Source organism: Clinocottus analis, unplaced genomic scaffold (assembly GCF_023055335.1).
Source record: "Clinocottus analis isolate CAN_PGR_092001 unplaced genomic scaffold, fCliAna1.0.p SCAF_23, whole genome shotgun sequence".
Lineage (NCBI taxonomy): Eukaryota > Metazoa > Chordata > Actinopteri > Perciformes > Cottidae > Clinocottus > Clinocottus analis.
The window spans coordinates 8,456,781-8,477,540 of record NW_027175965.1 but is presented as its reverse complement, the minus strand read 5'-3'; the positions used below and the strand labels follow the sequence as shown (position 1 = coordinate 8,477,540).

Below are 20,760 nucleotides of genomic sequence, written 5' to 3'. Positions count from 1 at the left end.
GCGGAGAAACTTTTGTTCAGTGGCGACAAGGATCAAACCACGAATGTTGTGGTTACAGGTCGAGTTGCTCTGAGCCACATGAGCAGCTTTACTGTGCAGAACACTCAGACTTTTGTCGCTTATCTTGTCACAGGCTATTTAAAAAAAAAAGTGAATTGTGCCTGAAAGGTGATATTTAATCACACCACATTATGTTCCACTTTTCTCCCTTAGATTTGCATTTCATTAATTAAATGTCACCATTTAATGCTTTCACATTACTTGTGAAAGCATTCTCCTCATCAGAAACTTTTGGTAATGGGAGTAACGTTGTTTACCTTCAATTTCAATTTTTGTTCATGTTGTATGCAGATCCCGCTTAAAATGAGCCTTGTTTTCTATTAGACTAAATGTTTAAGGAACACAATATGACATCACACCTCCTGCCCATGGACAGACCACTGCCAACAGGAAGATAACCATCAGATAAAACATTATCTTTTCTTATTATCCCACCAACAATAATCAGTCCACACGTTAGATATTTTGTTTTTTTTTGCTATCAAGCCATAATATCCTTTCATTGTTTTCATTATCATTTATTGCACTATTGTTTTGTTAGTTATTTTAATATGATCCTATACTATTTATTGGATACATATTGTGCATGTATATGTAAATATTGCTTTGTATGTGTATACATGCTGCTGTAACAAAACAATTTCCCCTTGCAGGATTGATAAAGTGTTTCTATTTATTGTTGTTGGGGCTGGTTTCTTTCTCAGGTTTTTCTTGTGAAAGTAATGTCCTGATGTGAATGCCTATAAGCCCCTCGGATGTACAGCAGCAGACCCCGCTGTGCACAGCAGTGCGGGCTGTTTTCATGTCCCTTTAAAGGCCGCGGCCCCCTGCAGCGTCGTCATTGCGCAGAACAGTTTGAACCAAAAAGCGGAGTGACCTTCCTCCGCTCTCAGTCTGAGACGGGCAGCACTGAAGCAAGAAGCCGGTCGCAGCTCCCGACAGCCCCCCCGCTTTAGCCTCAGCAATGAACAACAACTTAGTCGGAGATGAAGTCGGGTAAGATCCGTCTGACCGACCCGTCCACTGCGGATGCACGCGGCTGTGAAACTGTAACTTTATCGTTATAATTAGGTGACTTACTTGTCAAGCTGGTCATTTGACAGCTAGCGTTAGCTGCCGAGCTAAGCTAGCTGTAGTAACTTAGCTAGCCTGAGGAAAGACGGCCAACAAAGTGAAAGTGCACAACGAAGTAGCTCGGTTGTCACTGTGTGATACACCGTGTTTATTTGCAGCACTGTCGCTTAGCTTGTCCGGGGGACGTGTACGCGCGTTGCGACTTATTTAAGTGTTGTTTCCAGGTAGCCGCGGAGCTAGCGCAGCTAACGATTGCCAGCGAAGCGAAAGTCTCCTCTTCTTGACTCCTCCAGCGCGAGGACGTTTAGCGGACACTGCTGGAGGAGGATGGAGCCTGCTCGTCCGCACTAAACCCCCCCTACGCTTTGGATTACAGCCGCTCCACTCAGCACCGGCTGCTTTCAGCACCTGGTCTTCATGATTAATGCACTTCGCTAGCTGGTTTTGATCTTTTAGTGCCGCTTAAACTGTCGTTCAACTTCCAGTTGTGCAGCCGGCGTCCCGAGTGCGGCGGTCCGCCTGCGCGCGGACGAGCAGCCGCTCTCGTGTCCTGCTGGCTGGATGATGCCGCCGCTGCTGCTGCTCGGGGTGCTCATGGGTGAAGGCACTGCTGACGGGAACGAGCATGCTGCAAGCTCCGGGACTCGGTCTGCCAGCCGGGTGCTGCGTTAGCATGCTAAACGCGGTGGCTCTGCTGCCCCCGGGGTAACTTACGTGGCAGGAGGTTCATAAAAAGACGAGGACATTGCGGTCAGTGTCAGGAGAGGGGCGTCCATGAGCAGGACTGGACCTGAACATTGGTTCACCATGAACACGGACATCTAATTTGAAGCTGTGTGTGTGTGTGTGTGTGTGTGTGTGTGTGTGTGTGTGTGTGTGTGTGTGTGTGTGTGTGTGTGTGTCTTTATCTCTATACTCTGCACCAGCTTTGGTGGCAGCGGTGCCTCGTGTTGTGTAATATCTGTTTACTTGGCTCTTCAGTCAGCTGTAGCGTTGTTATGGCTCTGATACCGGGCTGTCAATCTTCTCATCTGCCTGTGTTTTCAGTCTTTTAAGGCCCCCTGAACAGGGAAAATGTCTCCCATGCTTGTGAGCATGTCTATTGTATATGTGACTTGTTTAACAATAAGTTGATCCTTTACTCTAATTCAAAGTGAGGAGTAATGGTTGACTTATCCATCATCATGTATCTACTCTTTTCAGGAAACTATTTGTGGGAGGTTTGGACTGGAGTACAACGCAAGGTTAGTTATGCTGTTTAACCGGTGAAGTCACTTCATGCTGGCAGTATTGTTAATTAACAGGAATATGTTGAATGTATAAGACATTGTCAGACAAAATCCTTTTGTTGATAATTTGTTGGGTCTCTGGCTTGGAGTTTGAATCCAAATTGAATAAAGTCTTGATATATTATTAGGTTATAAGACATAACATAGTGCTGGGAAAAGTTTTTCAAATACAACATTTGCATATGACGGTTGGTGCTGTCATACAATAATTCAAATAAGGGTGTCTTGTACTAACATGGGTGTGGTGGTCTAACAGATAGAGATGGTCTTGCTTATTTAGTAGCAATTATACTCAATGATATCAACTGTATGTTGACAGTGAAGTGCATCACATGACATACTTTAGATAATTTAACACCACTGATGCATCGTAAAATGTATGAAACATTTTTTATATATTCTCCATTTTCACTGTGCAAATGACTGATGATGGTGTCTCAACATTAGTTTACATGTGGTGTACATCCCCCCCTGACTAGCCCAAAGATGATCTAGTTTGCTCGATTGGCCATTGTGTAACTTTAAACAAGGGCTTGCTCGTGTTAACAGCACACTGCTAAGATCTGAACCACAGCTCAGCGTAACTCTGAGCTTGTTTCCTCTGCGATGCCCAAGGGCATCCCAGCAAAGAAAAAAGCAATTACGATAACTCTGTCTAAAGTGGCTCCTACTTCTTCTTACAAACTTGCACACTTTGCTGCTGGGGGCTTGTGAGGACGTTACAGTACTTTTTATTGTATATTTAGTGCCATTTAATATGTGTCTTTACATTTAAAAAACAAAGGTAAAATTCCCAATGTTCTGCCATAAAAGGAAATCAAGGTCACTGGATGACTTGTAGTCTTCCTCATGTACTTTCATGGAGTGGTGCTTGTGTTGTTTTTTTCCCCCCACATCTGGTTTACTGCAGGTTGAAGTGCTGGAGATATTTTCTTAGCATCATTTGTCATAATGAAAGCACGAGTTCTATAAGTCATGACTACACTTCTTTGTGTAGACTTTGTGTATCTCCTATTGTATTTGCAGTACAGTTGTATGTTTCTGTCCTAATTACTGTCATGTAATTTATGTATTTCTCTCCTCAGAGACCCTTAGAAACTACTTCTCACAGTATGGGGAAGTAGTAGATTGTGTAATCATGAAGGACAAAACTACAAATCAGTCGCGAGGCTTCGGCTTTGTCAAATTCAAAGACCCCAATTGTGTACGGACCGTGCTGGAGACAAAGCCGCATAATCTTGATGGAAGAAATGTGAGTATTTTAAATCAAACGAGCAGATAGTCATATCAACCGCAGTAATCTGCCTGCGCATTGTGTGAGCGATGTGAAAAACCTCATACTGCATTTCACTATTCAGAGAAGTTAGAAGTTATTCAAGGAGAAGCACAGTTGTACTTGTCTGCTGGCTTCAATTGTGATGTTTGTTGCCTAACAAGATTTACCTGTTTCAAGTAAAATCATCAGAAATTGTCAAGTGAACCTGGATTTCTCTGAGACAGCAGAACAGAAACAAGCAGTTGTTAATCTCTTTCTCTGCATTTTAATCTAGCTGTAATTAATGCTATCAATGCAGTCAGCTCAACTCAACCATTGCTCTGTTTAATAAAGCGGAGAAGGGCAGACCATTTTATTGGCCATACAGTGCTCATATATTCAAATTGATGTCCGTACATATGTTTCCCTTTTGTGTGAGTCGAGTTAACATACTGTATTTGCTTCAGCGGAGAAGGACATTTGAAGGTGCCTTTATTTAGGGCGACGATCAAGCGTTTTCTCTCTCTCTCTGCTGTCAGATTGACCCGAAGCCATGCACTCCCAGAGGAATGCAACCTGAAAAGTCTCGAACCAAGGAGGGATGGGTAAGAAGAATCTGATTTCTACTGGGTATGCTGGGCGTTTCTGTAGGAATTAGACTCGGGTCATCACTTTTACCATCCTCTGCTTTGGCGGTTGGACTCTTTTAATGGCCACGAGGAGACCTTGAGCTTCATCCATCAAAACGGTCTATGACTTTGGCCCACATTTTATTTCTTCATTGAGTGCAATTAAAAAAATTAATCTACATGGCATTCATACCTTTGTGAACACTATAAATTGGTTGGAAGCATCAAATAGTCTATGATTTCTATTGACCTCTATTTGTGATCAAGGGACTGCAACAATATGGGCACATTTTCATAGATGTAACAAAAAGGTCTGCTGAAGAGGTCATGAGGTCTGTATCACCATGCAAAATAGTGGAATTATAACAACACTTGTGCATTGCCTTTTTTGGATGTAGAACATTTATAATTGGAGGAATTTTCCTGCCTTCCCAGCTCAAATGGGTTGTTCTCATAACCGTTGTTCCTTGTTGAATAAAACTGAGAAAACACAAGTAGAACTGGAGACGAGCGGGATGGCGTGGTGCAGAAAATTGCTTTCAGCAGTGAATTATTTTGAAAGGCAGAAATCTCCGCAGCAACTTGGGTAATTTCTGGGTCGATCAACAAGCAGCTGCAGATCTATTATAGTCATTTTGTCCCTTTTTGGACAGCGATGGTTTCAGTCATTGCCCCTTTGCTGTCAATATAACATTTTTGTGTCATATATTTAGCTGCAAGCATAAATTGTATGTCAGAAGCTTTTTACAAATGAAGCCCTTCACTTCCCACTGGAACTCCTTTCACTGATTTTAAGTAGCCACCACTGAATGTTTTACTAACAGAGCAGAAAATGTAATTGTTAAAAATCATTGTCGTAAGCAGCCTCCAGCCCTCTCGGCGTGAGTGCAGCGCACAGCGATGGTGAAATGCTTCGTGGCTGGAGAGTAAATGGAGGAAGCCGTGCTCTCCGATCTGTGGAGGCTCGTGTTTGCATTGACATGACATGTTAAGAATTATACCCCAGGGCAAGAGGAGAACCTAATTTCTTCTGCACTGTTTGAATAGATGAGGGCTAACTGTCCCCAACCCAGTGACCCTTTAACAGACATCGAAATCCATACACTTCCTTTTTTCTTTCAGAAGGGCAGCAAAGCCGATAGCAATAAATCAAAGAAGATATTTGTAGGTGGAATCCCCCATAACTGCGGCGAGCCTGAACTCAGGGACTATTTCAATAGATTCGGAGTGGTGAGTATGGAGAAGTACATAATGCAGTCCATATCGTCATTAAGACTGCTTAAATAGATGTGACATTGAACAGGGTTAATACTACTATATATATATATATATATATATATATATATATATATATATATATATATATATATATATATATATATATATATATATATATATATATATATATATATATAAATAAAAAGTTGGTATTTAGTGGGATAGGACAATTATTTGTTCAAATTGAGGCAGAATATTTAATTGGAGTATGAACGGACTCTGTCCGCTGATCTAAATGCAGCCACTGTTTCCCTTTGTCCCATTCAAGGTCACAGAGGTGGTAATGATCTATGATGCGGAGAAGCAGAGGCCCCGAGGTAAAAGCTGATCCCGTTTTTTTTCTCCCCTCTCCCGTACCTTACCATCTTAAATCTCATGACAAACTATTCTGGCCCAAAGAGAAAAAAAAACACTTTAAGCCATACCATTAATTTAATGTATGGTGAAGACACATAATAAAACACACAAAAGCATGTTGGATAAGACCCTCGTTAAAAAGTCACCACAGCTCACGATCAAATGGAAAATCTGACTCGACATTTCTAGACCTGGAATGAAAAGCTCATTGTAATGCAAAATACACGGCGCTCCTGTGGAATTCATGAAATTACCTTCAGTTCATGCATTGGTTTTACGTTAGTACATTTGTCCACATAACACAACAGCAGATGGGACTTTAAAACTGAGCCTTTGTCACATCCTCAAATCTGACAATAGTTTCAGAAATACTGCATGCTGGGATTGGGACCGCAGTGACGACACAAGTCTGTTCCATGAACACATCTCTACTTTTAAATAAGCAGAGCAATGAGAGAAGTTATCTTAAAAACCTTTAGCCAAGAACATTGTTTATTGGTCACAGACGCTTTATCAGCGTGGAAAGAGTACAAATCGTGATCTTGAAGAGCGTCGTAAGATTTTGTATAATTTTAAAAGGTGCAGCCCCATAAATACTAGAAAGTATCTGATCTAAATGTTCAATCCTTTTATTTGGAAGGTTGTAAAAAGCATTTAGAAATTCCAGTCCATTTAATTTTCGGGATCTATTTCGTATTGATGTCATATTGCAAAATAAGTGTTTTTAATTGTCAATTGTCGTTATGAACCTGCGATAACGCTGAAAGGTCAGTAAACTATAAAAAGATGTTGTGGAAAGGAGCAGTGCTTTATCACAACATGCAACTGGCATATTGAGAACAGTTTGAGCATCTAAAGCAGGGGAGGTGGGGGGGGTCGTCCTTCAGAGATGCTGGTTTCAGCCCAAAAGTTGAATCTTACATTGTTATCATCAGAACAATGGAACCATTTTAAACTCTCTACCCTATTTACTGACAGTTACAAAACGAGCGTCTTAAGCATCTCAGCAGAGTTTAATTCCAATGACACGTGTCCACTTTATTAGCATGGATGGCCTCAATTGGGAATCAGACCCTTTGCCACCGGCAGAGTCGGTGTCTCTGCCCGCTGACTTCCAGTCACAGCTGTTTCATCTGTGTTTGTCCTACATAGCCGTGATGCAGCGGCCGCTGACCCACAACATGTACCACTGCTCCCCGTCCAAACCCCCATTCATTCTCTACTGGGAGAAACACAGAATAGTTTGTCATTGGAATTTAACATGTATTGCACCAGCAACAACCATTACATACTCTTTAATAGTATTAACCGTTTCTTTTACTAAAATCATTAGTTACTTCCAGCGTTGGATTAAGTTTTCTTTAACTTGATATATAGATGTAACTGATACGTGTATCTTATCTTAAATGGTGTAGTATGTGTTTTCCCATATGTAGAGAGTTAAGTATTTTTGTAAGTAAGCCCTTTTTCTATTTTTCTTTCTTCTGTCCTCCTTCTCCCTGTGAATGGTTTGAATGTGATTAACGGTGTCTCTTAAGATTTGTCTTTTCTCCTTTAGGTTACTGTGCATTGACTGGTAGCACAGAGGTACAGGCCAAATGTAAAAAGCACTCAAATTTTTTTTACCCGGTTCAAAATGGGGTGTGTACAAAGTTGCATCAAATTGTGAATTTGGCTGCAGGGTGGTTGACATTATTGTTTATTTATTTGAGCGATAGTTTAGCAGAAATTAACCCATTGCTAAGTCCCGCCCCTTGAACTCAGACTGGCCAATCGGAGCATAGCATTGGGTTGGACGACTCTCCAGCTGTCCTACATCGTAGGATTATTTTTTATTCAATTAAAATTTGTATTTTATTTCGATAAACAAATAGCATAGCAAACATGCATTTCAAGTAACACTTCCATTGTTTTCTATCTTTTTCTTGACATATTCAAACATACAACATGCCCACCCCTCCCACTGGTACACCCTATAGAGTACAAGAAAATAAACACATAAAAATAAATAAAAAAGGAGGTCACCTTATTTCGCCGAGCCAGACGTCGACACATATATTTGCCCCTAGACGCACACATCTCCGGTACATCTGCACGCAGACACACACACACCTGCTTCACTCTACACAGCAAACAGTCGTGACATCACACAAACATATCCACAAACTGATTGACGACTGGTTTGGCCAATAGAAACCAGAGCGTGATTTTGTATTTTAAAGAGTGTAACAATGAATAAAGACCCATCCGTCTTTACAGGAACTGCATTGTTATTTTTTTTAAAACATCCTGGACTTATCTTTAAATCACATATTATAGATATAGACCCTTATGTCTGTTTTTCTCTAAAAAAAAGAAAAAAAAAGAAGCTTTTTTGTTTTGAACCAAAACAAAAAAATAAGAGTAACATTGAAAGAAATGCAATTAGTAATTTTTGGATACATACAACTCCAGCAAATCTAAGTTCATTAATATTTCTTAGAGCAAATAATAGAAAGTATTTATATTCAAGAAGCCCAAACTAGTGTTTTTTTCCTTCATTTTTGTGTAAAAAGAATCCCCAACCAAAAACTAATTAATTTAGTAATCAAAATAGTTATTGTGGCAGTTTGAATGATTTTTAACTGATCTCGCAGTCTGAGTGACAGTCGCCACTCAGTTTCACCAAGAAGTGTCAAACTCTTTAATGTGTAAACTGGGTTTTTAAATTTAGAATAAGGACAGGTCATTGGCAGATGTTATTAATAGCAATAGATCATGAGGCTTGGGAATGCTTGGCATGCTCCTAGAGATTTCTAAAATCTCAGTAGTATTGTCTTTAATTGGATCCAGGTTAGGTCCCCAAGTAGAGACGCGTACACAACCCAATTCTGCCACCGTGGGAAGTTAATCAAATTGAAAGTAGATCACAGCAGAGCAGCGCCGCCTGCTGACGCGCTACCGCCGATAGTCGGATGAGTTTACCGAACCAAAAATGTTCTTACTCCAGTTGATGAACATTGTCCATACCCCATTAACACTTTGGATCAAAAATCAGCAACGTGTCGCGTTGGGCAACCAGTTGTGGCCTATATCTTTGTGTTACCGCTGTGAGCAATACTTTAATTGTCCATATTAGGCTTATCCTGGCTGACTCAAAAGTAAAATACTGAATTTGGGAAAGCTTGGAGAAAGCTTTAGGCATTCTACAGTTTGTGTTTCTCCATATTTTTGTAATGCATTAACAATGGCTGCTGCGAGTGTGTGCTCCACAGCAATATACCAAGGGACAGATCAAGGTGGGGTTTGGATGAAACAGCATGAAGTAACAAAACGTAATATCAGTTCAATTGGCATTCATCACTGTTAAAGGGCGGGAGATGGGACTTCATCTTTTGGTGTGACACTTCACATTAAATCAATCGCTGCACTCGCCATTCTTCACGTTTAGCGGTTAAGCAGTCCTGTATTGTTATCTTCACAAAATACTCCACTGCACAGTAAAGAGAACGGTCTCCTTCACCCCCCCCCCCAGGCATTAGTCTTGGATTTGTGTTGTTCTGCGAGTCTGCGACATCATCCGAACCCCAGGAGCCTCTCGCTCGGTCTTGACGGATCCTCACTCTGCTGAAGCCCGATACTGTTCTTCATCTTGTGTTGTCACAACCCCCCCTGCTACCTTGATTCACTCTTGGTCGTTGGCTAGGTTTTGGATTTATTACTTTCGAGGCCGAACAATCAGTGGACCAGGCTGTCAACATGCATTTTCACGACATCATGGGCAAAAAAGTGTGTAGTTGTAGTTTTATTTTACCCTTAAGATCAAACAGAGGCTTGGGCGACAGAGTGAGAATTATGCTATGATGCTGTTTGATTTATGGCTTCCCCATCTGCAGCATCATAAAGCACATATATGCCTTTGACATCAAAAACAACTAATCAGGCTACTAATTATTCTACTCATATTATTATTTTTGATATTTATTTCTCTAAAACGTACTACCCTCACACTTATTGCCATAAGTTATAGTTTCTATAGGCACAATGATCCTTTACTAATGCTGTTATATCACAGTTTCTGTAGTCGCCTAAGGCTTTGTTTAAACCGACCACTCCTTTAGGATGTCTGTAAAATATCTAAAGTTTTTGAATAAAACACATTACATGATGTGGAATTAAAATATAACAAAACACTTCACTGAGTATGAATCACCTAAAGGATTGGTCCATTCAGTTCTGTTTCTTTTGTTTTCTTATATTTTGTTGGCAGGTCACTTACACGTCAACATGTTTTATTTTTTGTTCTTTTTTTGTTCTTTTTTTGAAAAGTTAAAGAGAAAAAAAAAAAAAAAAAGCTCAACTCAGTGACCTCAGTTGAAGAATCTCCATACTGTGTCTTTTTAGTCTTCTAAAATAACAAATTCTCTCTGAAATGCTGCTCGGGATGAGACGCGAGTCGCACAATAATATTTGCACGTTGCTTCTTAGTGTTTGTTTTAACTCAGTGTGTGTGTGTGTGTGTGTGCCAGACGGCTGGGCTGAGGCTTTACTGCGCAAAGACAATTCAGATTGTGTCAGGTAAGCTGTCCATCCGGGGGGGGGAAACTATAAATTCATTTTGGTGTTATATTCAAGCACAGCTCATAACCTTCTGGCACTCCTCGTATGGTCGTGGCAAACAGCACCCACCTGGCACCTCAGCTGACTGAAACAAACCCTTAAACAGTCCTTCTTGGTGCATATCTGGCTGGGATTGGTCCCCACACTTGGCTTCTTCCGGCACGTTTAAGCTCCCATTCATCAGCCCCTCTTTTCCCCAATGGAGATATTTTGCAATTAGGAGCTTTTATATTACTCTACGGAGATATCAGAAGAGAGACGGTCTACTTTCTGCTCTCAGTCATGATTTCTGGCCAGAAGAAAAAATATTCAAAGTCACCCACTGGAGTGAATCATGTATCTTGTTTCTGACCTTGATGGTTACAAGGTCGCAGGGGCGTTTGAGTAGTTAAAGGTCAGTGTACGATATTTGACACTGAGACCTTTGTGCATATTTTAGCTTTCGCTTAAGGATTTCAACTTTTATTGAAAGCGAGGTCTTTTTCTAATTGTCGTGTTGGTGTTTCTGCACTGAACAGTGAGCGAGGTGGATTTTCTTTCATGGGTTTTGCTCCAGATGTTTGATGAGTGTTTCTGTAGGTGGCACACGCTTTGTTAAGTCATGTCAGTCAGTCAAGTTGAAGTATTTTTTGGGGTGTTTTGTGCTTTTATTCGAGGGCGCACGGTAGCTAAATGATACTTAATAAAGAGAGAGAAAGATGGGGAATGACCAGCTTCCAAGCGCGCTGGCAAGAGTCCAACCAGCGACGTTTGGGGGATTTGCTGTCATCACCTCAAACCACCTGAGGTGCCCCGTCTCTGTTTTTGCTAAAGAATAGATGAAAATATAGAATAGATGAAAGCTTGTTTCCTGTGAGCTGGTTTTATTTTTGGTTGTTGTGGTCAGACAAGACATGCAAAGCTTTCCAGAACAGGATTTAAGATGGATTTTTGTCATAATAATCAATGAGATTGAGGCATTTTTTATTGAAATATCATTGAACATTACATTAAACTGAATCCCATTTCCTTGGGATATGATTGAGCCCAACCCGTTCGCTCTCCAGTGGTGCCTCCACTCCCCTTGACTTTGCCCTGGTTTCCAGCAGGAATCAAGGCTCGACTTAATCCATTGTTCTTGACTTGACATTACCTTATGCTGGGACTTGAGGGAGGTTGGGAGATATGAGTTACAAAATTAGAAATTGGAGCACATCAAACTGTGGGACAAATCCCAGTTCTGCTGTTGGGGACCGTACAGAAGTCATGGTATCCATCACTCGTCGCTGTGATGCCCACGGGGGAAAGCGCTCAGGTAGCTGCCGGCGGCGGCAAGCCCACCGCCGGAAACATGTGCATGTAATTAGGTCGACAGAGAAGGAAGAGGGGAGGCTGGGGAAGGTGGCAACACCTTAAAGCGCGGAGGAATCTGTGATTCGTTTTTTCTCCTGCAAGGTGACCCCAATAACTCAACCCCTCAGTCTATTTCTGGTTGCCCCCCCTTAGTCTCAGCCTGTTTCCTTGCTCTGGTTAACTGCTGGTAGCTTTGCCTAGTTACAGGAAGGACAATTTGTTGTTTTTTGGAGCAATGCGTTTATAGTTGATGCAAGCTGTTACTGCGACGGATGAAAAGTTCAATCCGGTGAATGTTTTAGATGGATGAAGTCTGCGTTGACGTAATAGTGCACTTTTATTATTATGATTGAATGCTCCAAAAGAAACTTAAAGTCACCATTTGAGTTTTTCGGTTGTAGAAATACAGACTCTTTCAGCAGCGATCTGACATATTGAGTTCAAAGTGTATCGGTCACTTGGAAAACATTGGAAAAAACTAAATTCTCCTCTTTGACACAGTATGAAGATTCAACTTTACATTGACTGAAAAGACTGTTTATTTGTAATATTTGCATGTTTACCTTTTCTATATTCTGTTAGACATTTAGATACAAATTTCTCTCTACATTCATTCCCCCCCTAAACTTATTCCAATAACATAAAAAAAGAGATTATTTATAAGCGTTAGAACCAGAGAAAGGTAAGTTATGACCTTCCATTAGATGTCTTTATCATATTTAGAGTTCTATGTTTCTCAGGTATATCTTAAGAAGCTGTGATCTGGAGATGATGCATTTAAAATTTAATGAATTACTATCTGGTATTATTATGATTTTGGCCACCACAAAATTCCCCGTTTGATGATAAACTACCTGAGACACATAGCGGCACATCTCTCCTGGCTACACAGTAATATAAACCACCATAGTAGCCCCACATTATTCCAATAAACAATTCAAACTGGCCCAATGTGGAGATTAAGTAATCAGTGGTAGGACAGGGCTGTCTAGGTGAGGCACGTCGTAGGCTGTACACTGGTGATGCCAAATGGGCCCTCCTTGTCCTTTTGTACAGGTGGAAGTAAAGAAGGCTGAACCCCGTGACAGCAAGGCTCCTGGCCAGCTCGGCCCTGGCCAGTGGGCACCCAGGGGCATCTTGAGTGCAGCTAATGGTTGGACGGCACAGCCGGCCCAGGGCTGGCAGCAGCCTTACGGGGCGCAGGGTGAGTGGGAACGAGTCCAAGTGCGCCGTTCAGAGGAAACCCTTATAGTAGCTGCTTAAACGTGTTAAAAACCTGCTGCTTCACCTTCGATTTGTTCCACTTTCATGTTGAATATGTGGAATTTCAGTTATTGTCCCAAGATTAAAGCTTGTTTTTTCTCTTTTTCCTGAAGGAGTGTGGGTGTCGACTACCGGCCAACCGATAGGTAGGTGTTTGATCTCCACTTGACAACACAGAAAATATTCTTATTTAAGAGAATTAGTTGTTTTTTTTTTTCCAGTATGTTGCATGACTCTTAATTGATCTAGCAGCAGATAGATTTTTTTCGGTCTCTGCCATGTGATCGAGCGCTTATCTTGAAACGCTCGTGTCACACAAAGACGGACGTGCACCCCGTGCGGCCGATCGGCTGACGGCGTTGAACAGCACATGTTATCGCTGCTGATAATGTGCTGCGTGACACAGATGGCAGCATTGAATAGATTCCGGCCTCCCTCTGCTTTTTCGGTCAGGCTCGGCTTCACATCACCACCTCTGGGTCAACCCGCAGCGTCGGCCCTCAGCTTAAGACTGTGTTCTGCAAATTCAGTTTACAATCCAGTTATTCGTCGCCTGCATGTCTGTTATTCAGCTCCTCAATGAGACACATTCAAATCGATTGTCCTGGCACAGATATGTGACTTGTATTGCTTGTGTACGCAGGATATAAAACATATATTCATGTCAAAACATTTCTGTAAAATAGATCTGTTCTGTATTGGAGCAGGCGGGTACGGACCTCAGTTGACCGCCAGCCGTGGAACCCCCACGCAGCCTCCGTCACCTTTCAACGCATTCCTGGTCACGACCCCGGCGGGTGGCTTCGCTGCACCTCAGGGTTACCCGCAGCAGGGCTACAGCACAGCGCCTCAGTTTGGTCAGTAGCACTGACGCACTCCCGCTTTGCACTTTGTTGTTGTTTTGACATCACTACAAAGTACGTCCAGGTTACACAGCACATGTACAGGTAACGCTGAGTTAGGTGGAGACGGGGGACAAACAGCATTTACATCATCAATACGCTAATGGGTGTGTCAAATGTGTGAATTTAATCTCTGTCAAGTTTTGCAAGCAGCTTTGCTGTTGACGGGGAGGAACGTCCGCCTTATCAGAGATAGACAGACTGACTCGCAGATAACCAGCGTGTCATGAAATCTTGCTTAAAACGCCTGTGAGGGGGTTTATTTCCTTACAATAATGAAACCTATTATACATCTTTGACTCAAAATGTTTTTTTAAACAGTGTAAAAGAAGCCCATAATGATTCGTTACGAATATGTTCGTCACAATTTGTTCCAGCTGCTTATGTGTGAAAGAGAAATTTGGATGTACAACGTATTCCAACCAGCTAAAATGAGAGTTGACACATTATCTAGTGGTGGTTTTGCTGCGGTCAACTAGACGAGACTATGTGTAGAAGATCATTTTTATTTAGGGACACCGACGTTTGGCTTTTTGTACCCGTACACAATATATCATCTGTGATAAAGCAACGGTCGTAGAAATTACCTCCTTACTCTCCAACAGGTTACAGTTTCGGCGCCCCCCAAGCAGACCAGTACGCTCCACAGGTTCCTCCTCCGCCCACCACTCCAGGAACCGCACCTCTGGGTTTCGCCCCTGCCACCACGCCAACTCAGGACTTGAGCAAAGCTCCCACTGGGCAGCCTGACTTCCCTTATAGCCAGTATGGTAAGAATAGCATTGTGCATTAAGCAGTGTGCTGCCCTATTCTCTCCCATTTGATTTAAATCCACTCCTCGACCCCGCCCATCTCCCTGGATATTATTGGGTGCAACTACATCTCATTTAAGTGCATTTCTACAACCCTTTAAACAAGCAGGAGCTCGCTCTTGCTACCATTTAGCTTGAACGGCTCCACATGCATACATGCTTCTCGCATACGTGAAGGCCTCTGGGTCTGCGGTGAAGATGCTGCTGAGGTTTCACCATATCCAGGAGTCTTCAGCAGACATTTTTTGTCAAGTGTTTCCAGCTGGGCTGTGGATTGGTAAAAAGATTGGTAGGAGTTGTTAGGTTTTTGAATTAGATCATCCTGCCTTGCAATGTTTTTTTTAAATTCTATCTTCCAGGGAGTGCAACCTTCTCCTGACTGACGGTACTTGACATTTGACTTGTTTCAAATGTTCTGACCTCAAATTACACCCCTTACACCTCCCCCCCCCCTTGCTTCCTTCGTGTTAATGACTCCGCTGGCTTCTTTTCCTGGTCTTGGCACAATCGCCACAGAAGAGCACCAGCATGACAGCATCATGCCCGTGAAACCCTTTTTCTGGAATCAGGCATGTCCAACCTGCAAAGCTATCTATGAAAAATGTTCAACATGTCCATCAAGTTATCACTCCGGAGCTTTGCATGTTTGTCTGCAAAATGTGAACTTTGATACTCTGCCTTGTGGACAATGCAGATATTAGAAAAGAGTCCTGGGAAAAGTTTTTTTTGCATAATGTGTCTGCAGCTTTTATTTTCTGGTGGGTGTCCTTGTTGTCTTTGAACTGGACTGTGTTCATCCAGGATAATAATTCCTCGTTGGATCTGTACTGAGCTGAATTATTGGCCAAACTTCAGTCAGCATGTAGGAACTTCAAAATGACCTCTCGAAAAATGACGTGCCTTATTAATTGCTATAACTTTAAACAATTAGGAGGTTGCTAGAAGTCTGTGATGACTAAGCATCATCCATGGAAAAAAGAACAAGCTTCATCCAGCATTTGACATTCACCCGTTCACATAAACCGTCATATAAGAGTCAGATGCTCATTTAGAAGTGACATTTAGTCTTTTGGCTTGCTGGTATTTTCCTTCTGACTTCGCTTGCAGCTACTTCACACTGCTGGATCTTCACGTACAGCAGGCGTGATCGCCGCCAGTCATGACAGGTGCTCATCTTGTTCAGTGTTTCTCGCCTGTGCTTATCTTCCATCCAGCTTTTTTTGCATTTAATGTGCGCTGCTCGCTCAGGCACTTAGTCAGAAGTAGCAACTCAGTCTCGCAACGTTTTCATGAAATTAATAAAAAATAGGAAATGTTGATGAGGATGTGGACACGAATGGTTGAAGCTAGACAAATAAAGCTAGCTTGGTTCTAGGTAAATTTGTCTCACGTGGAGTTCAAATAATTCGGTTAGAGTAAAGATCAAACTAGTAGTTTTTAAGGTTTCAATGCATAAATATTTGATTCATGGCCAATCATTTTGTAATACATAATATATATTATAAATTATTCCCACCTTTCAGACAGGCACTGGCTTTACTTTTGTTTTACTGTGTCCCAATAAACATGTTGTTGTTTTTCTTTTGTCTAAACTTCTGGGTGCATTCAGGAACAATGTGACATCGGACATTTGAGAACTAACAATGGAAGAGCATCATATTTTGCTTCACTTTACTTATGCCCACGTTCATTTTGTAGGATCAGACTTTTTTTCATCAGACTAGCTCATCAATGGAGTTCATTCTGACCGTTTTGGGATGAGAAAGATGCTTAAATGACCCACCAAGGACTTATTTTGATGATGTGCTACTCAGAACATTGATGACGCAAGTAACCCAAAGTTGTGAACAAATGGTTGGCGTGTACAACTGGAGGACACAAGACAATGATGAAAAGTAACAAAGATAAATCAAGTAGATGTCAAGGTGATTGTCACAGCATGCTGAAAGTCATCAAGACCAATGTCGGCTTAGAAAATAGAAAATCCATCTTTAAAATGTGACGTCTCTGCAGGTCCTATTTTATGGACTGAAACGTGCTAAAGCGTGCGTTCTAGTTTTCTGTTACTAAGTTGCTTCACTTTCATAACGTGTTCTTGGTCGTAGGAAAACACATTTCCTACCTTAGTCGCATCTTAGACTATCATGCACATTTCCCAAAAATGTGGCATGATTTTAAAAAGGGCAGGCATGCTCGCAGAAAGATCACACACTCACACTCCATTTTGTGTTGACTTCAGATTCAGATTCAACTTTATTGTCATTGCAGAGCACAAGTACTTCAGGACGAAGCTGAGCAGTGAGGCCTCTCGGCACAGTGCAGACGCAGTAATTGAGTGTGCGGCTCTGTTAGGTCAGTGAGGGGGGAAACTATGTAGTTGGCCAGCAGTATCTGGGTTCAGTCAACCTGGTCTCCTCATCTCCCTGATAGGCTTGGGTAACTACCTTCAGGACCCCTCTGCCTACGGACCAACGCGTCCTTCTCACAGTAATGGTCAGGCTGAGCAGGGAGGATATAGTGCAGGTAGGTGCCAGCATCGTCTTCTCAACCAGAAAAGTAGCATTTGTTCAGCAATGTAGTGTTTTTTTTTTTTTTAGAGCTGCAACCTGCTTCTTCTTCTTTTCCTCTTTTCTTTTGCTCTGTGCTTTGTATTTGCATGTACATTTTGCATGTACATACAAATTACTGTGTATACTCTTGTACAGTAAAACACAGCTACAACTGCCACGACTGAGAGGATTTAAAAACATTTACGTTTGAAATTTGCCACGCAGCGAGCTCCGAGCAGTCGTCTCCCACAGCGGCTGTAGCTTTACTATACCAAGACAAACCATGTCCTCCTTTTTGTCCACTCTCTCTGTGTCCGCATTGCTTTTGCAGATTATAAAAGGATGATCTAATTGTCAGAAAATGTGTTCATGGTTCAGTTGTCTCTATGCATCAGCAGTCCATTCACCCATTGTCTTTTCCCCATGTACTGTCTCCACATTATAGCTAAAGGGATGAGAAAGGAAAGAAGATTTAAAGAAGGAGACGATGGCAGTAAAAGTCCAATGTCACTTCTCGTCTCCCTTCTGTTGGGTGGTCCGAGTCGGACCGCTCCTTTTTATTTTTGTTTTGTTCATGGAGCACTTTGATCGCCCCAAAAGAGATGGTATTTTCTAACTTTTCTCACCTTTCTTTCTCTGTCTTTCTGTCTTTTCCACTCCAGTGTGTATCGGTCAGTGTCGACTGAATGATTCAAGGGCAGGGAATTAACCAGAAAGACGCTGGAAAGATTTGGCTGCAGCTGGTTTTCATATTCGACCAGTCATTTAGTAGCAAACCACTCCGTTTCTTACACTTTAATGTCCCTTTGGCTTGGACTGTGACTGGTGATTTTTGGTTTGCACCAGCCTTCAGTTGGTTAGTTTCCTTCCCCAGGTGTCACTTTGGCTCCCTTGTTTGTTTGCAGGGGGGTGGTGCCACCCAGTGTCTGACTAGAGGAACATCATGCGTGTTGCACTGATCATCAAGAAAATCTAGACATTGTTTTCCTCAATGAAGCCCCTTTAAGTGTTTATTCAATTCTTTATACATTTTAACAATCTCACACAATCATGTTCGACACTAACGGGCTCATTGAAGGAATACAGTATTTAAATCTAGAGCAAAAAATCCACTTAATGAAACATTTAAAGTCTTGATATAATATACAAGATATTTTTTTTTAAATCTATTCAGTCGTTTGGTGTGTCACAGTTAATTAAACAAGACAGCATGTTGGACATATCTATTTGATCAGTTGACCATCTACGAAGTCGATCCTGGGACAAAATGGTCTAAGTTGACCAAGAAGGCAGCATGATGATGATGATGATTGTGACAAATACGTTGAACAGAACGTCTAATTGTTGCTAAATGAAAAATAACAATTAGATAGTGCAGTAAAAGGGTAATAGGTTTGTTTTTCTTCCTTAAAGTGATACCTCACCTACAAAATGACCGTTTGTATATCAGTTGCTCACCTCTTGTTACCTTGAATTCTTGCTTATACTTTTTCTCGCATGCCTCAATGGTTAAAGAAAAATACAAAATTTCAATGAAAAAGTCTTGAGTTGAACTAAATGGGGGCGTTTAACAACTGCAAAATTATATCAAAACTTTTTTTTTCACAAACTTGCACAACTTGTGAGGTATAATAAAGTGATTTTAGCAAAAATGCATGTGTTTGGGAAGTCCTGAGCATACGACTGGATAAATGACCTTTTTAAATAGTTTAGTAGACAAAGTTTGCTTCAAGCATTCAAGGTGACTTGAGGTAAGTAACTGATATGCAATTAGATATTGTGTGGGTATTCTTTCATGATTGAATTAGTTATTTTACTTTTAAAGGAGGCTTCTCCTTCAACGGCGTACGGTGACCCTGACATTAAGTTCCTCTTCTCTTTCTGCTGCTCTTTCTCTCCTCTCTGTCGTCCTCCTCAGGGTACGGACAGGACCTGACAGCCTTCACTCACAGCTTCGCGGACCCCAGCCAGCCGACGGCTCCTTACGGGGCCCCGACGGCACAGCCCGCCGGCGTCCCCCAGCCCGGCGCCGTTGCGTTTGGCAGAGGGCAGAACCACAACAACGTACAGGGTTTCCACCCGTATCGACGCTGACCCTCCCTACCTTTCCCCCCGACTGGGCGAGGTCGCTGTGTGAAGTTTAAAAAACAAACAAAAAAAAAACAAAAAAAAAGGAGAAAAAAAGAAGTCAGGGAAATGTGTGTTCGCGCTAAAAAAAACAAAACTGGAGTTCTGGATCGTTCTGTGGGAATGTTGAATGCACAGCTTGCGAAAGCAGGATTTCCAGTAAATTCAAAAGGGGTCTAAAGAAACCCAGGTTTTTTTTGCATAACTTAATGAACATTCAGCAGAAAGAAGCTTTTATCCCCTTACCCCCCACCCCATGTTTTATAGTAGAACTAAACTACTTTGCAATAATTTTGATTGTCTGGTCAAACACTAGCACAGAGACTATATGTAAAGAGACTTGCATATAAATATGTATATTTATGGTGGACACAAATGAAAACAGGGTCTCAAGTTTCCTCAGCTTTAAATTCTAGGGAAAAATGTTTTTATTTTTCATTTGGTGGATTTTGTTTACTTTCTGAGCCTTTAAAGTTTGTTTAAAATGGAGATTATTATATATATATATTATACACAAACTGTGCAATTTTTTAAAAAGAGAATTTTGTACTATAAATGTACACTTTGCTTGTTTTTTTATTTAAAGATGTAGACTTCCCTCAGGTGGCTCTTTTGGGTGCATTTTTTGCACTTACGCAAAAAGTAAAAAAAGGACAAATTATTACAAAAATAAATGTTTTAAGGATAGAGTGCTTGTCCCACATGTTTGTATTTGATTGTGTATGTATTTGCTTCTGGTGTTTCGGGGGAATACTTGAAAAACAGCTGAAACAATTATTTGATTAATCCATTTGTAGAGTGATAGGAAATACATCATCTATTGAATGATTAATCATGACAAAAAATTGACATCTTTTAGTTCCTGCTTATCCAATTTTGATATTTTCCACTTTTCTCTGTTTGATATCGTTGTAAATGAAGTGTGTCTGTAAGTGGAATGATCGTCAGACAAAACAAGACATTTCTAGATATCACAAATGCCTCTTAAAAATTGTGATGGACATTTAACATTTTTTATATCAAATTTAAAAGACTAAATTATTTATTTACCAGAAAAAATATTTGTCACATTTAACAGTAATGAAAAAAAAGATTTGTTGTAGCCTTTTAGGTGAAAATATGAATTATTGGTACTTTTTTTTTTAGATTAAATTAAGGTACAAAAGACTTTTTGAAGTCTGTTGGAATACTGATCCTCAAAAAGCAAATTTAAATATAACATTTTCTTCTTTTT

General features: G+C 41.1%; 1 protein-coding gene across 9 annotated transcripts; it reads left to right on the top strand.

The window, feature by feature from the left end:
* Window positions 1–918: 918 nt before the first annotated feature.
* dazap1 (DAZ associated protein 1) lies at window positions 919–20,596 on the top strand. 9 transcript variants are annotated; one of them, XM_068589934.1, is made up of 15 exons: window positions 919–1,056; window positions 2,338–2,378; window positions 3,509–3,675; window positions 4,218–4,283; window positions 5,430–5,537; window positions 5,854–5,902; window positions 9,628–9,710; window positions 12,930–13,077; window positions 13,250–13,282; window positions 13,823–13,993; window positions 14,644–14,808; window positions 17,119–17,202; window positions 17,281–17,373; window positions 17,845–18,004; window positions 19,318–19,445. In XM_068589934.1, the coding sequence occupies exons 1-14, from the start codon at window positions 1,025–1,027 to the stop codon at window positions 17,985–17,987; spliced, it is 1,383 nt and encodes a 460-aa protein (XP_068446035.1). In that variant the 5' UTR covers window positions 919–1,024; the 3' UTR covers window positions 17,988–18,004; window positions 19,318–19,445. The 9 variants fall into 9 exon arrangements, with proteins under 9 accessions (XP_068446035.1, XP_068446033.1, XP_068446034.1 ...); XM_068589932.1 differs by lacking the exon at window positions 17,845–18,004 and having other exon boundaries at window positions 5,433–5,537; window positions 19,318–20,596; XM_068589933.1 differs by lacking the exon at window positions 17,845–18,004 and having other exon boundaries at window positions 13,844–13,993; window positions 19,318–20,596.
* Window positions 20,597–20,760: the final 164 nt, after the last annotated feature.